The sequence below is a fragment of the Lagenorhynchus albirostris genome, chromosome 12 (genome assembly GCF_949774975.1).
Source record: "Lagenorhynchus albirostris chromosome 12, mLagAlb1.1, whole genome shotgun sequence".
Lineage (NCBI taxonomy): Eukaryota > Metazoa > Chordata > Mammalia > Artiodactyla > Delphinidae > Lagenorhynchus > Lagenorhynchus albirostris.
In genome coordinates, this window is record NC_083106.1 from 7569723 (window position 1) to 7587367 (window position 17645).

At 43.3% G+C, this 17645-nt stretch overlaps 2 protein-coding genes across 2 annotated transcripts in view; one reads left to right on the forward strand and one right to left on the reverse strand.

Moving 5' to 3' along the window:
* Positions 1 to 7447: 7447 nt before the first annotated feature.
* LOC132530633 (solute carrier family 22 member 1) overlaps positions 7448 to 17645 on the reverse strand; it is a 32866-nt gene continuing 22668 nt past the window's right edge. The window contains exons 9-11 of the mRNA XM_060167896.1: positions 11312 to 11424; positions 10076 to 10175; positions 7448 to 7556 (exon numbers count right to left, since the gene is read on the reverse strand). Of these exons, the coding sequence (XP_060023879.1) occupies positions 7448 to 7556; positions 10076 to 10175; positions 11312 to 11424 (322 nt within the window). The remainder of the gene's footprint in view (positions 7557 to 10075; positions 10176 to 11311; positions 11425 to 17645) is intronic.
* On the forward strand, positions 15498 to 15901 carry LOC132530608 (large ribosomal subunit protein eL42-like). The gene has a single exon (XM_060167854.1). It carries the CDS (start codon positions 15507 to 15509, stop codon positions 15825 to 15827), a length of 321 nt encoding a protein of 106 aa, XP_060023837.1. The 5' UTR covers positions 15498 to 15506; the 3' UTR covers positions 15828 to 15901.

The following is a 17645-nucleotide window of genomic DNA, read 5'->3' on the forward strand; positions in this document are numbered from 1 at the left end:
GCTGATCTCCCTGTGCTATGCGGCTGCTTCCCACTAGCTATCTATTTTACATTTGGTAGTGTATATATGTCCACCCCAATTTCTCACTTCGTCCCAGCTTACCCTTCCCCCTCCCCGTATCCTCAAGTCCATTCTCTAGTAGGTCTGCATCTTTACTCCTGTCTTGCCCCTAGGTTCTTCTGACCATTTTCTTTTTCTTTTTTTTTTTTTAGATTCCATATATATGTGTTAGCATGCGGTATTTGTTTTTCTCTTTCTGACTTACTTCACTCCATATAACAGTCTCTAAGTCCATCCACCTCCTTACAAATAGCTCAATTTTGTTTCTTTTTATGGCTGAGTAATATTCCATTGTATATATGTGCCACATCTTCTTTATCCATTCATCTGTTGATGGACACTTAGGTTGCTTCCATGTCCTGGCTATTGTAAATAGAGCTGCAATGAGCATTTTGGTACATGACTCTTTTTGAATTATGGTTTTCTCAGGGTATATGCCCAGTAGTGGGATTGCTGGGTCATATGGTAGTTCTATTTTTAGTTTTTTAAAGAACCTCCATACTGTTCTCCAGAGTGGCTGTATCAATTTACATTCCCACCAACAGTGCAAGAGGGTTCCCTTTTCTCCACACCCTCTCCAGCATTTATTGTTTGTAGATTTTTTTGATGATGGCCATTCTGACCCGTGTGAGGTGATAGCTCATTGTAGTTTTGATTTGCATTTCTCTAATGATTAATGATGTTGAGCATTCTTTCATGTGTTTGTTGGCAGTCTGTATATCTTCTATGGAGAAATGTCTATTTAGGTCTTCTGCCCATTTTTGGATTGGGTTGTTTGTTTTTTGATATTGAGCTGCATGAGTTGCTTGCTCACCATTGCCACACTTCTCCTCGTTTTAGCAGAGTTTCTCAAGCTCATCTCCTAATTCACTAATTTGGTTTCCTGTAGTATTCAGTGTGCTCTTTGTTACCTCTGCTGGTGTTCCAGATTTTTTTCTTCTAAAAGTAATACAGTAAGTCCCCTACATACAAACAAGTTGGGTTCCGAGAGCGCATTCGAAGTCCAATTTGTTCCTAAGTCCAACAAAGTTAGCCTAGGTACCCAACTAACACAATCGGCTACATAGTACTGTGCTGTAATGGGTATATAATACTTTTCACAAAAACATACATAAAAACAAACACAAAAAATAAAGAAAACATTTTTAATCTTACAGTACAGTACCTTGAAAGGTACAGTAGTACAGTACAACAGCGGGCATCCAGGGGCTGGCATCGAGTGAACAGCAAGAAGAGTTACTGAATGGAGGAGGGAAAGAAGGTGGGAGATGGTAGAGCTGAAGGATCGTCAGCAACAGGAGATGGAGGGCCAACTGCAATGTCACGCTCGTCTGACTTTGATGGAACCGACGTTCACCTCTTTGAAAGTTCGCAACTTGAAGGTTCATACGTAGAGGACTTACTGTATATCTATTAAAAATTTCTTTTCCCGGGCTTCCCTGGTGGCGCAGTGGTTGAGTCCACCTGCCGATGCAGGGGACACGGGTTCGTGCCCCGGTCCGGGAAGATCCCACATGCCGCGGAGCGGCTGGGCCCGTGAGCCATGGCCGCTGAGTCTGCGCGTCCGGAGCCTGTGCTCCGCAACGGGAGAGGTCACAACAGTGAGAGGCCCGCGTACCACAAAAAAAAAAAAAAAAAAATTTCTTTTCCCTCTTCATGGCTTCATAATCTTCTAGAAACTGGGAGAGGACATGAATTAGGGATTTTCTTGAATTTTCTCCTTTTTGTGGGGGGAACTCTTTTAAAAGGAAACATTCGCTGATAGCTCACTTTTTGTGTTTGTCACTTTGGCTTGAACTCCTAAATCTTTCTAATATTTGGTTACATTTTCTCTGCTCATTTCTTTTTTGAATATGAAATCTACATTTTTTCCCCTAGAATTAATAACTAAGGTAGTTTCCTGGAGTGTGTTTCTTGTTATTAAATGGAAATGTCACCACCACATTCACACAAGCAGAATGTGTGGGTCACTCTTCAAACTTTGGGGGTACAGACAAGTGGATATTAGAACAGTTTAAATTCACTGCAAAATGGGTTTGCCCCCCATCTCCAGCCAGACTGCACTTTGATTCTCTGGCTCACAATGAGATGGAAATGTCCTGGCATCAAGAGTCTGATGTTGGGGCTTTCCCCGGTGGCGCAGTGGTTAAGAATCTGCCTGCCAAAGCAGGGGACACGGGTTCGAACCCTGGTCTGGAAAGATCCCACATGTCACAGAGCAACCAAGCCCATGCACCACAACTACTGAGCCCCTGGGCCTAGAGCCCGTGCTCCGCAACAAGAGAAACCACCGCAATGAGAAGCCCGCGCACCACAACAAAGAGCAGCCCCTGCTCACCGCAACTGGAGAAAGCCCGCACGCAGCAACGAGGACCCAACACAGCCAAAAATAAGTAAATAAATAAATTTATTTTTTTTTAAAGTCTGATGTTGGTTAAAGGGTTCCACCCACCCATTTTTTCTGATTAAGTGTGACACCTAAACAGTATCTCAATATTACTTGAGCTGCTTTCAGCCTTCTGCATGGGAATTGGAAAATTACAAGAGCAGATGGGAGGCCCTGCTCCCAAAATTACAGCAACAGTGGGAGCTGTTGTTCCCACTAGAAGCAGACAAATAAAATAGTGTGCCCGCTGCCTAGAGCTGAAACTTGGGAACTGGGGGGCCATCCCACTCCAGCAATTGAAAGTTAAGAAGGCAGAATTTGTAGCTTCATAAAGAAATTCACTCACAGCCTCCCAGAGTTTTAATGTCAACAAATCTTACTGGACAAGAACAGTAAACTAAGACACAATTCTCTGTCTAAATAGATTTAGGAAGGGGTGTTACAACCAGGGGGCAGAAAAGAACATCAAATAAAACGATTTACATGTATTTTTAATCCTTCCTCAGAAGAGAGAAGGGATATACACTTTTCAGGAACCAAGGTATAAATGTATACATATTCTCTATCTGAGAAAAGAGGAAAACATTTTTTACAGAATTACTTAAACTAAATTAGCTCGGAGGGTGGGGAGGTTACATTCAAGTCTTTCTGCATCCGGTTGTCCTGTGTGACTTCACTTCCTTTGAAAATTACTTAAATCATTTGTTTATTGGTTTAGTTTGTCTCCCCCAACTAGCACTTAAGTTCTATAAGAGCAGAGATTTTGTCTCTTCTTCTCTAACTGGATTCCCAGTACCTAAACTGTCTGGCACATAATAGATGGTTTGTTAACGACTGCTAAGTGAATTAATGGTTGGATTGATGGATTGATGAACTGATGGAAGCAGTTAAGACACTTCTTGAGGCATAGCATGCCTTGATCTTGGCCTTTATTTATCCAAGACAAAATAAAAGTCTGGGGATATGGGTGAGAGAAGCCCATTTGTGCAGCCTGACAATAATGATTATCGGATAATGACCCAATTCCTAGGTAAGAGCATTTTTACCTAGGGTCATTAATTCATTCACTGTATTTCTTTGGTGTTGATTTTTTTTGTCTGTACCAAGTATGTCATTTTTCTTTAACTTACAATTAATTAGCATCTCTGCATCCTTCTGTGCAGTGGCTCTCACACATGCATTGCCAGAAACTATGCTACTTTGACTGAATTAACCAGGATGCCTGCACCAAATGTTAGAATTACCCAGCCTTTTCCCACAGATAGTGGTGGTCCAACATCGCACAACTGTCCTTTAGAGCAAAGCCAGCACAGAACAAGATTTCAAGGGCCACCTGTATGTCTTCCATGAGCCTTTGGGATGAGGTGGAAATCCATCTTTCTTGTTAGAGGGCAGCCTTTGATTTAGGACCTGGAACTCCAGTGGTCAGATGCAGTGGGTTATGTCTCCAGCTTTGAACAATCACAACCATGTCAGGAGCAGCGGGTCCATAGGGACCGTGCTGGAAAGAGAAAAATCTTCAAGAGTCTCCCAATTTCAAATGACAGCGGGTCATCAGTTTTATTTCCCAAATCCCTGGACAATATTTTTCCATGCCCTTGAATTGGGTCATAAGTTTTTCTTTTTTTCTGTGTTTAATTTTTATTGGAGTAGAGTTGATTTACAATGTTGTATTAGTTTCAGGTGTACAGCAAAGTGAATCAGTTACACATGTACATATATCCACTCTTTTTTAGATTCTTTTCCCATATAGGTCATTACAGAGTATTGAGTAGAGTTCCCTGTGCTCTACAGCAGGTCCTTATCAGTCATCTATTTTAGTCATGGGTTTTTCACCTTATTCTGCCCCTCCCCTATTAGCCTTCCGGCTAATTGTTAGTGGATTCTCATCAAGTGAGTCCCTCATATTTTCTGAAATAAAGGAGACAAATACATATTGTTTTGTTTTTTTGTTTTTTTTTTTTTTGCGGTACGCAAGCATGTGGGATCTTCCTGGACCGGGGCACGAACCCGTGTCCCTGCATCGGCAGGCGGACTCTCAATCACTGTGCCACCAGGGAAGCCCTACATATTGTTTTAAGTGCACATGTCTGATTGTTCTCTTCCAATGCAATCATCAAGGCAACAGTTTGGACTTGCTCCTCCATGGGGTGCGACGCAATCCCGTGAAGGTGGGCTTCACCAGGTCTCGCTGGGCCATGGCCCCTTCACTCTCCCTGATCATGTCCACAAGAGCAGGAGGAAGTGGGGAGAGCCCATGTCTGCAAAAATTTCAGAATTTTTCAGGGTGCTGGCCTGGGATTTATAGGGCCACTTGAAGGTTTGACTCTAATTACTATTAGAGTGTGATAGATAAGGTAGCAAGGAACAGTCTCGTAATTTCCATCTTTTCAGGATGAATTAAGAATTTGTATCACTTTGAAATATTATTATTTTTTTAATCTTTGAAGGTGATAATTCCATGACTGTTTCTGCCCAACACACAACTGGCTTGTTGGGCAGCCAGGCCCACATCAGCAGCTACCTGTTGGCATCGTGAGTCATGGTTGGGGCAATGCCCATGGACCTCTGTAGCCCCTCTCCATCTGCCAGCCCTCCATCCTGCTCGGGTCATCTTTTCCCATGTGGACCAAGCAAGTCTACATGCTCTATTCCTAACCTATCGTTCTCAACTTGGAATGAGTCCCTGAAAGATTTGACCTTGGTTTCCAGGTCAGTTTAATTCTGGATGGCCCACATATTTTAATTTAAAATGATAAAACCATAGATGTTATATATTTTTAGCATGTTTTCTTTCCTCCTACATCTGTTTCTGATTGTTAACCTTGGCATTAATCTAACCGCGAGTAGCAAATTCATATTAGTTGTGTTGAACAATTAATACAATGCCTTATAAACTTTATTGGAAACTCATGTGTGCTTTTTCCTTGGCTCAATTCCTATTATTTGCTCCTTTTAAGTATTATCACGGATTGTGACTCTTTTTATAGTCTCAGCTTGTTCCAATAGACTCTAATTACTGTTTTCATGATGTTGAAATTGTCCCTGCTTGGCCATTACGAGCCCTCCATATGTAGGCATCTTTGTCTTTTTAGCGTGACCTTAGTCATCCCTGACAGTCTTTGCTCTTTGGCAAAAACGTTCCCCCCACTTTTGAATTTTTCTTGTCCCTATAGGCCTAGCCACAGCAACTCTTTGTTTTGTTTTTTTTTCTCGGTACTTTTTTTTTTTTTTCGGTACGTGGGCCTCTCACTCACAGCAACTCTTTCTGGATCTTAATTTCTTTCAAGCAAGTGTGTACGGGAGACTAAAATATGGGCGCCTGGAGTGCATATGAGATGGTCCACTGACTCTGTCAGCAGGCAGGGCAGAGGCAGCCTCAACCACGAGCGAAATTACAAGTATTTCCAAGACACTTGGCCACAAGTTCAAATTTGGACTGAGACTAAGATTAGGCCACAAAAGCTGGCCGTATGCAGGTCAACGACCAAATGTTTAAAGGGTACTTCTTTTAATGAAGAGCTATTCTAGATTTTATTACTAATATTAATGTCTGGGGCGACGATAGCAGAGCAGATTAAAAACCAAACATTCTTTGGACAGTTAGAGACGTATGGACCTTTGGACTGGACGGCAAACTGTAGAAGGTAGATTATGAGCGCCAGTGTTTGGAGTCAGAGAGGATGTCAGCACATGGAGAAGTCAGAGAGCTGGAGGATGAAGGGCCTGACATCTAGGCCTGGAAAGAGGAGGAACTTTTTTTTTTTTTTTTTGGCGGTACGCGGTCCTCTCACTGTTGTGGCCTCTCCCGTTGCGGAGCACAGGCTCCGGACGCGCAGGCCCAGCGGCCATGGCTCATGGGTCCAGCCGCTCCGCGGCACGTGGGATCCTCCCGGGCTGGGGCACGTACCCGCGTCCCCTGCATCGGCAGGCGGACTCTCAACCACCGCGCCACCAGAGAAGCCCGACCACAGGTCTTTGATCATGCCACCAATTCACATTAGAATCTCTTTTCCCCCAATGTACTCCGAAGGGTACCCAGTATGTTGTCTTTGTGGTTTGTCTCACACTTAAAGAAATTTAAGTAAAGTTTTTGTGTACTCCAGGAATGAAATCACTTCTTGAACCAGACCTTGAACCAGTTACTACTAACTCACAGTAAACTGAACTCCTCTCTTTGCTATATTTATTGTGATATTCCATAGTTGGCATGAGTTCACCTTCTAGTATCTCCAACAAGAACTAAAAGCAAGAGTGAAATAGAATAAAGTATTCTTAGAATGTAAGTGGCAGAAACGTCTTCCCTAAAATAAAGCACACAGTACCGCTGGTCTCTGGAGGAGGAGCATGTTTTATGCGTAAGCGGGACTCGGGGAGAGTTTGCTGGAGGAACCACCATGTTTAAAAACCAAGTGCTGGGCTTCCCTGGTGGCGCAGTGGTTGAGAGTCCGCCTGCCGATGCAGGGGACACGGGTTCGTGCCCCGGTCCGGGAAGATCGCACATGCCGCGGAGTGGCTGGGTCCGTGAGCCATGGCCGCTGAGCCTGCGCGTCCGGAGCCTGTGCTCCGCAACGGGAGGGGCCACAACAGCAAGAGGCCCGCGTACCTCAAAAAAAAAAAAAGTGCCCTCCAAGAAATCTACATGTTGAAATACTTTTGCCAACACAGGCACCTACAAATACAAAGACATTTTCTTTCAGAGAGTGAATAAAACAATACTTATTCTAGGAAACCAGTTACGGAGGTCTCTTTTATAACAGTATTTAAATTCTATTGGACCTTCCAAATAATTTAGATAATTAAGTACCTGGTAACCACCAACAGCTTTCACTGGAAAGGATAAGTAGATAAAAGACAGCCAGGGCTTTGAGAGACTTAAAACAAAGAAAATAAAACAAAACAAAGCACAGTGTTCTTTAGAACTGATATTGACTTAGGGGCAGGCAAGTAGGAGGAAAAGCTTAGGGCTTCTGAGCAATTCTTCAGATGATAACTCTGTCCTCATCTCTGCCGCCCGGTCCCCAGCGGAGCATCTCTCTCGGGTGCCTGCGAGTTGAATTCTGATGTTTGGACCTGAAGGTAAATCTTGTTTTCTTTGGGCTTTGCTTTCCTGTAGCAATCAAAAATTTAAAATCTAAGTTAAAATACATAATGGGGGACTTTCTTGGTGGCGCAGTGGTTAAGAACTCGCCTGCCAGTGCAGGGGACACGGGTTTGAGCCCTGGTCTGGGAAGATTCCACATGCCGCGGAGCAACAAAGCCCATGCGCCACAACTACTGAGCCCGCGTACCACAACTACTGAGCCCACGTGCCACAACTACTGAAGCCCGTGCGCCTAGAGCCCGTGCTCCACAGCAAGAGAAGCCACCGCAATGAGAAGCCCACGCACCACAACGAAGAGTAGCCCCCGCTCACCGCGACTAGAGAAAGCCTGTGCCCAGCAACGAAGACCTAGTGCAGCCAAAAATAAATAAATAAATTAATTAATTAATCAAAATTAATTAATTCAATAAAATATATAATGGCTTGATTAAGAAACTGTTGCAAAGTTGTACCCAGGAATAAGTCTCAAAAGAAGAGGTGAGAACAAGAACAGCAGGTGACAAAGAAGACAAGGGTCAGCAGAGACCGCCAGTGACCAGTTCTGGTTCTCTGCCTGTTTTGCTATGGCCTGTGTGCTAAGAACAGTTTCTTACATTTTTAAATAGTTTTCGAAAATCAAAAATAAAATATTATTTCTTGACACTTGGAAATTAGATGAAATCTAAATTTCAACATCCATAAATAAAGTGCTGGAACTCACAAACACATTCGTTTGTGTACTGTCTGTGGCTGCTTCCCTGCTGAAAGGGCAGAACTTAGCAACAGAGACAATGTCCCCGAAGCCAGAAATATTTACTCCCTGGCCCTTTAACAGGAAGAGTTTGCCAACCCTTCACATAGAGCACCTGTTGTGTTGCTGCCTCACTCCATCACCTGACAGTCAACATTCCATTTTGAAGCTGGGGACTTTGAGGGTATCTGTCACTATTTCTTTCATCTGTAGAATGGGTATGCTAATGACAGGAGCTGCCTCGCCATGTTTTGGGAGGATGGAGTGAGAAGGCACCTGAAACTCAGTGAAGCTGACGCCCTCTGTTAGCTAGAGCTACCACTACTCCCATTCCCTGGCCTTGTTTCCTGGAAAGTAGGGAAGAAGGTGTCATTGAAATGATCTCTCCGGCAAGAGACTGTGGCCACTATTTATGGAATTAGGATAGCGGAGAAAGCAGATAATGAAATAAGTGATGATTATACTTTGTGCAGGGCATTATCAAGAACACAGGGTGAACAGGGAGGTGCTGGGCTCAGAGCAGAAGCCCCTGGCCTCACCTGGCAGGCCAGGAATGGCTATGAAGATGGAGTGAAGGGATAAACACAACATCTTAAAAGACGACAAAGTGCCTATTAACAAATTATAATGAAACATTTTAAAATCAGAGAGTCAACCTTAGCTATGTATGTCTACGACTTGGGACCAACAAGAAGCTTATTGCCAGCAATTACAAGATGTGTTTACAGTTAAAATAGAGTGTCTGTCCCTTATCAGCACTGAGAAATGCAGATTTCCTCAAAGCGAGGAGCTCAGAGGGCCTGAACAGGTATCGACTGTCATTAAAAGTTCAGGTTTCCGGGTTCCCCCATTCATTTACCAAGTCAGAAACCTAGAAGGCCCAGGAGTCTGCATTCTTCTGCATACTAAGTTTGAGAGTCACTGAGGAAATCACACCATATGCAAGAAGAATGGAGAGAATCTAAGATTTATTGAATACCTACTATGTGCCAGGCAATGGATTAGTCGCTATCACCTACTTTATCTCATTGAACTTTCACGGCAACCCTCTCAAGTATTATCGTGGCTATTCTTCAGGTGAGGAAGTGAAGGTTATAGGGGTCCATGACATTCCCAAAGTCCCTTGGCCAAGTAGGCGACCACCCCTGGACTGAACCCAGGCCTTAATGAGTCCACGGAGTCTATTCTCTACTTCCCAGGGACACGTGCGTCCTTACTGTGGGATCCAGAGAACCGAGCCTGTAACGACCACATCATCAAATGCTTTGTCTTTCTTCCTTTCCTTTTTTTTTTTTTTTTTTTTTTGTGGTACGCGGGCCTGTCACTGTTGTGGCCTCTCCCGTTGCGGAGCACAGGCTCCGGACGCGCAGGCTCAGCGGCCATGGCTCACGGGCCCAGCCGCTCCGCGGCATGTGGGATCTTCCCGGACCGGGGCACGAACCCGTGTCCCCTGCATCGGCAGGTGGACTCTCAACCATTGCACCACCAGGGAAGCCCCTTCCTTTCCTTTTTTATGGCTTTAAGGGTAGGACCTAGGACTCCACTGAGCACTTGTCCCCATCATAGGAATGAAAGTTTTAAGTCATTCTTCTTTGTGAAGAAAGTCACTAAGGAATCTGAACCAACAATCGCTAAAAAGACAGAAGATTGATTTAAAAATAACTTCCAACTCAGAGCTGTTAACTCGGGGGGTGACCTAGGGACCTTGGTGCTCCATGTGGCCAGTATCACAGAAAAATCATTCTATCTCACAGTTTAGACCAGATGACTGTCTGCCCCAGCGCCCAGAGCTCACCTCCGCAGGTTCTCCGCGTCCTTGATGGTCTCTGGCAAAGCGACCCCCTTGGTCTCTGGAAGAAGCAGCGTCATTCCCCCGGCAACTAGCCCCAAAGCCGCTTCAGATGAGACAGATTTCACATGGAGCCATTAGAGCATGGTCAATACCGTTTACATATGATGACAGCTAACTAAAGAGATGCCTAGGTAACACGCGTGTGAGGGTCACTTTTAAAAAGTTGGGAACATCTAGAAAATTAAAGCAATAGAATAACTGGGGAAATGGCAGAGTAAGGAAAGGGAATATTGTCTTTGTTTTACTTCCACATAAGTATATCGTTCCACAGTAACTGATGTTTAAGTATTAAGGGGATTTATTGATTCAGGTACTTCAAAAACAATATGGGACTCAATTTTGACTAGTTACTATGTATACAAAATACTATATTAATTTAACATAATATAGTATTTGTATATACTAACTATAATTTATATATTATCATTTATATTCAGTAACTATATATAATTATATAATACTTTCTAACATACATTATATATAAACTATAACATTATATTACAGTTACTATATATAAATATTATGTTACCATATATACATTTGATATGGAGCCTAGGTGATATGTATGTGGGCAGTGTGGGCCTCTCTTGTTACTCATCACTCCCCGTCACCCCTCGTGGGTTCGCCTGGGCCCAGGCATGGAAACTCTCTACACGGGCAGCCGTTTTGCCCTCCACCGAGTGGTAGGTTTGGGAAGAGGTGGGAGAGTCCCCTCCTCCTTCTCTAACCCAATATAATCAGTAACAAAGCTGATACTAAACTTTGATTCCCATTTGTCCCCTGTGTCTGCTGTCAATTGTTAAGATCTGGAAGCAGAACAGGGATGATAATCTAGCATCTTCAAACCTCTAGCAATTACATGTTAAATACACAAAAATTGGGAGTCAAATTCGTAAGAAACCAGGAGGCTGTGTCAAATGTTCTCTCCGATTCTATTCCATAGAATGAATTATTGGACTCCAGAGCCATAGGACATAAACCTCTGGCCCCCACCTTCTAGGAATAGCATCTTATCTTCCCCGTGAGGCAAGACAGAGTGATCCAGGAGCCAATGAAAGAGCAGGGGCCATCCTTCCCTTCTGTACACTCGCTGGGGGGTACCATTTGCTCATCAAATAGTTCTCGAGTGTTCACACCGAGCTGGAAACAAGGAATGATAAATGTTTCACGAAGTCTTACCAAACAAAATGAGTGGTAAGCCTTGCCAAACCTCCATCAGCCTGAAGACCAGGAAGGGGGTGATGACCCCACCCAGGTCACACAGGGAGGAACACACCATCACTCCAAGGTTCCTGATAAAATACAGAGAACAAAAAAGATGACATCTCTGTGAATCAATTTTCCAAATGATAAACTCGTTTTAAAGCAAACACACCATTCCCGAACCTCCAGGGAGGGGAGAGGGGCTGGAGATGGAGTTAATCACTGATGATTTAATCAATCACACCTACATAATGTGCCGAGAGGGTGGCACACCCCAACTCCACAGGGATAGAAGCACCTGTGCTCAGGACCCTTCCAGACTTTGCCCTGTGTACCTCTTCATCTGGCTGTTTCTATCCTTTATAATAGACCAGTAAATGTAAGTGCTTCCCTGAGTTCTGTGAGCCATTACAGTAAATTACTGAACTCAAGGAGGGGGTCACGGGAATCTGATTTCTAGCCAGTGGTCAGAAGTGTAGGTGTACAATGCGGGGCTTGCAACTAGCATCTAAAGTAAGGGCAGTCATGTGGGACGAAGGCTCAACCTGTGAAGTCTGCACTAATTCCAGGTAGTTAATGTCAGAATTGGATTGTAAGAATTGTTTGGAGATTGGAGAATTGGTTGGTGTCATTAGAGTTCTTTCTTTCACATAGAGGGACAGAGAAGGATAAAGAGAGGGTATTAAGAAATGGAGGACAAAGAAAGCCAGAGGGGAAATGTAAGGAAACTGTCTACTTGAAATGACCTCCCTCTTCATCCCTGACAATAGTCTTTGCTCTGAAGTCTACTCTGTCTTATAGGAATATAGCCACTCTGGCTTTCTTTTTATTAGTGTTCACATGGAATATCTTTTCCATACTTCTACTTTTAAACTATCTCTTAAATTTAAAGTTAAGCCCTTAAATTTAAAGTTAGTTTCTTGTAGACGGCATACAGTTGGGTCTTTTTTTTGCCAACCTGATATCATTTTCCTTATCTCTGAAAGACTTTTACATTTCTTGTAGTACAGGTCTGCTTGCGACGAATTTGTTCAGCTTTTATATATCTGAAAAAGGTTTTATTTTCCATCCATTTTTTGAAAGTTTATTTTTTGATGAGTCAAGAATTCTAGGTTGACAGTTTTGCTTTCAGTACATCAAAGATGTTGTTCTACCACCTTCTTGTTTGCATTGTTTCCAATGAGAAATCTACTGTCCTTATTATCTTTGTTCCTTTTTCTGATGTCTTTTTTCTCTGACTGCTTTTTAAGGTTTCTGTGATGTGCCTTTTTTGATGTTGTGTGTGTGTGTTCTGGGTCAGTTTGTTCTGTTACACAGCATGCCACTCCAAATTATAAATCCAAGCATTCTTTTATTTTCAGACAGTTTCTTCAAGTTTTTTTTTTTTCTTGAAGTTCTTTTGTTTCATTATTTCAATTATCTTCTGGGTAACATATGTTTAAACATGATCTCTAAGCCTTTTAAATTCTGTTTATTTCAATCTTATTTTGCAATTCTTAGGCCTGTCTTGCCTTTACTATATCAGTTCTCCTTTGTAATACTTTCAAAGTAGTTTTCATTTGTCAAATATTTTAATTTTTCTTTTTGTTTTTTTTTAGCCTGAGCTGACTTCATCTATTGTCTTATCACATAGTCTCCCAAGAACTTGCATCTCTGCTTTACACTCTTTTTTTTTTTTTTTTTTTTTGCGGTACGCGGGCCTCTCACTGTTGTGGCCTCTCCCATTGCGGGGTCACAGGCTCCGGATGCGCAGGCTCAGCGGCCATGGCTCACGGGCCCAGCCACTCCGCGGCACGTGCGATCTTCCCGGACCGGGGCACGAACCCGCGTCCCCTGCATCGGCAGGCGGGCTCTCAGTCACTGCGCTGCCAGGGAAGCCCTACACTCTTATTTTATAGAGATGATTGATTCATTAATATTTTGCATTTAGCTGTAGTATATTTGGCCACACTTTTTATTTGCTTTCTGACAATATTTTTCCCTGTGCATTTTCTTCATTTGCCATTTGCTTTTCCTCTTCCTTTCCCCCTTTCATCTCATAATATATTTGTATAGCTCCTGGGCAAGTTACTTTTTAAGTTATTCTTCTTCTTTCAGTACTATGATTTCTTTCTGTATCAGCTATTTTAGAAGGATTTGTGGGGAGGGGCGCGTTCTAGGCTACTAGACGTTTTCTTTCTGACCAGGGCTGTCTGTGATTAGTTGCTTTGGCCGCTCTTATCCCTAGTCTACAGGGGCTGACAGTACAGGACTTCTCACCCTGCAGGGTCTCTCTCTTCTACCCCACCTCACAGCACACTGCTCCCGCAAAGGTTCCTGAATGTTCTCCCACAGCCTTGCCCTCCCTGGCTCATCTCCAGCCACACAACACCCAGGGGAGGAAGCACATGCCCCCAGCCCTGCATCCTCCCCGTTATTGCAACAAGGGCTTGTGGGTTAGACCCTTCAATGTACACTTCCTGCTTTGGAAAACCACTGGCCTTGTCTCAAATTTGCTGTCACAGGGAGCTTCCCTGGAGTCTTCCAGACCCTCTTAGACTCACTGCATTAGGCAGCCCTTCTTGTTCACTATTGTCTTTCAGGGTCATCCTAGTTTCAAAAATGGCATTTGCATTTTTTTTTCTTCTGTTTCTCATTCTTCTAATAGCATTAGTGTGATTTCCAAGAGGAGGAAAAAAAGACACCCTTATTTTTTTTTACAATTTTAAGAAAATAAGTCTTAAAAAGAGAGAAAATTTTGATAAGCACACAGACGCTAGACGAAGTGAAGAACTAGGCCCCTTCTTTAAAGTTCATACATCTGTGATACTTCATTCGTTCATTCTACAAGCACCAGGTGATGGTTAGTATGGCTATAGAACAGTGTCAGGAGGTACAGAGAGGTATGACATGTAGTTCCTGCTTTCAAGGAGCTCATAATATAGTGATGAGGTAAAAGCAGGAGGATGATTTTCAACACAAGGCAGAGCGTACTGAAGCCAAAAGAACGTTCTTGACAATATATGTTGCAGACAGTTAGAAGGAGGATGCCGTTCAACTCTAAAGCCTCCTATGAATAAGAAGCAGGGTCAAAATGGTTTAACTAGAAACTGTTTGCACTTGAAGTGTTTGTAAAGTAATAATCTCTTTCTTCCAATTGCAATTTGATTCAATTGATTGAAAATATCGAAACTTTCATGACTGCCTTACTTTTGTGTGTGGTGTGTGTGGATCAAGTTTAAGTTATTTCTGAACACCTGGCCTCCCTTCCTAATTACCGAGAATCCTCATCAAACTGACTCTCTGCACAAACAGTCAAGGGCTCCTTGAGGACATGTCACTTGGCCTTCTTCCACCCAGCGCCAGGCACTCAGTACCTTAGGCAGTTTACATTCTGAGTCAGTCTCCTGGGTCCAGTGGCCATGACAATGGAATTGTTTGGCCCGGCTATTTTAGACTCGGCTCAGAACTGCCAGATGTAGGTTTTTCTCCTTCATTTGTCTTCGTCTGTTTGTACTCATTCCAAGCAACCTTTTCCAGATGAGGATATGAGAGAGGGCCTTTTAACGAAGGGATGCGCAGGAGAGAGGAAAGAGTGAATCAGAGTCACCCTTGTGTCTTCTGGCGTAGGGAGGGGTTCTGAGAGCTGTCCCGCTGTAAGAGGGGGATATGGGGAGCTGGAATATTTCTTAGGCTTCACTGGTCTGATGACATGGGGAGAAGAAACAATTTATACAGAGGAAAAACGAGTTTAAGGAAATCTGCCAAATTCTAACAAAGATCAGAATTAAAGCTTTAAATAAAGTGGTTAATTACTTTTACAATAAAAATGCTCTTCATCTGGGGCTTCCCTGGTGGCGCAGTGGTTGAGAGTCCGCCTGCCAATGCAGGGGACACGGGTTCGTGCCCCGGTCCGGGAAGATCCCAAATGCCGCGGAGCGGCTGGGCCCGTGAGCCATGGCCGCTGAGTCTGCGCGTCCGGAGCCTGTGCTCCGCAACGGGAGAGGCCACAGCAGTGAGAGGCCCGCGTACACCAAAAAAAAAAAAAAAATGCTCTTCATTTAAACGAAGTCTTCTAAGATACAGATGATAACAAGTCCATGCAAAGACGCTCAACATTATTAGTAATTAGGACAATGTAAATCAAACTCACAATAATAGCTCTTTCCGTGCCGATAGTGCCCTCGCGAACATGGTGGACGTTCCTAAAACCCGCCGGACTTTCTGTAAGAAGTGTGGCAAGCACCAACCCCACAAAGTGACACAGTACAAGAAGGGCAAGGATTCTCTCTGTGCCCAGGGAAAGCGGCGGTATGACCGGAAGCAGAGTGGCTATGGTGGGCCGACTAAGCCGATTTTCCGGAAAAAGGCTGAAACTACAAAGAACATTGTGCTGAGGCTTGAACGTGTTGAGCCGAACTGCAGATCTAAGAGGATGCTGGCTATTAAGAGATGCAGGCATTTTGAGCTGGGAGGAGATAAGAAGAGAAAGGGCCAAGTGATCCAGTTCTGAGCTTCATGTTTTGTTTTGTTATGAAGACAATAAAAATTTGAGATTGTTTACTTCGTTTAGTTTCAATTGTTTATTTATTTATTTATTTTGGAAGGGAAATAAACTAGTCCCATCAGTAAAATTCTCCTTGGGGAAAAAAAAAAGTCACAGTAATACCACCATTTCCGAGAATTACTTATTTTTTCAAAAGCTGGCGACACCAAGGACTGATGAGGATGTAGAACGACCAGCTCTCTCACGTGCAGCTGGTGGAACAGAAAATGGTGCGGCCACTTTGAAAAAGATTTGGACAGTTTCTCATGAATTTAAACTCACATCCACCACGTGACCCACAAAGCAACAATGACTGCAATTACCAAACACGAAACACACTCATACTATGTCTTAATATTGACATTCAGTCCAGTAATCCTCCACTGTAACCGCTCCTTTACTTTGCAGTGAAAATTGATTTGTATATTTTTTGCCTCTGAGTCCTTGTGGGATTTTTTTTTTTATTCAAACAGAAAGTCACAAAAATTATAATCACCCTCATCAGTTCACTCAGTCCCACGTAATTAATCACTCCTAAGTTTTTACCTAAGAGGAATGAGGACATATGTCCACTCAAAGACCTGCATGTGAATTCTTATTGGCAGCTGTATCGTAATTACCCCAATCTGGAAAGAGCCCAAACCCCCATGAGCTGGGAGATGGACAGACACATCCTGGCACATCTTCCACACACGGGACACTACTCAGCAATAAGAAGGAGCGAAGCACTGATACACGCCGCAGCGTGGACGGGTCCCGTGATGCCAAGTGAAAGAAGCCAAACACAATACACAATAGGCTACACGCTATGTTATTTCATTTACGTAGTATTCCAGAAAAGGCAAAACCACAGGGAGAGAAATCAGACCAGTGGTTGCCAGGTACTGGAGGTGGGAGGGGAGAAGATGGCCCACAAAGTGATATGAGGAAGCATTTGGAGGTGATGGAAATGTCTCTATATTACATCGACTGTGATGGTGGTGAAACGAGTATAATCAACACTAATCAAACTGTACCTTTTAGGGGGAATTTTGCTCTAAGAAAATTCTACTTCAACAAACCTGGCTTTAAGCAATGAGTCATCTAAGCCTGTTGCTATGTTTACAGAGTCATCATGGGAAAAGCATCAGCTTCAAGGTCAGAAAGAAATGGGTTCTTGGTTGCCAAGAGGGTGAGGGGGTGGGGGAAGGATAGTCTGGGAGTTTGGGATTAGCAGATGCAAACTATTATATATAGAATGGATAAACAGCAAGGTCCTACTGTAGAGCACAGGAAACTATATTCAATATCCTGTGATAAACCATAATGGAAAAGAATATGAAAAAGTATATATATACATATTATGCATAACTGAATCACTTTGTTGTACAGCAGAAATTAACACAACATTGTGAATCAACTATACTTCAATGAAAGAAAGAGAGAGAGAGAAAGGAAGGAAGAAAGGGGGGAAGGAAGGAAGGAAGGAAGGAAGGAAGGGGGAGGGAGAGAAAGAAAGAAAGAAAGTGGGTTCTTGTCTGGGTCCTGCCACTTTCCAGCTGTGTGACTCTTGGAAGGTCTCTTTCTCTTTGTAAACCTCAGTTTTCTCATATGTAAAATGGGGATCACAATGATATTATAGGATGACCCGCAGCCCCTGTCTGGCAATGCTCTGTATGTCACTGTACAAATATGAACTGCTCTTAAGCAACTTATGTCCAGAGGTGTCAGTGGAGCTGCGGAAGTTTAGACAACTGGTCGGCGCTAAGGACAGGGTTGCACCTCAGCCTCCCACGCGCCGCCCAG

What these genes read in the sequence shown, in the direction of transcription:
- LOC132530608 (XM_060167854.1), top strand. Translation starts at nt 15,507, where the DNA reads ATGGTGGACGTTCCTAAAACCCGCCGGACTTTCTGTAAGAAGTGTGGC.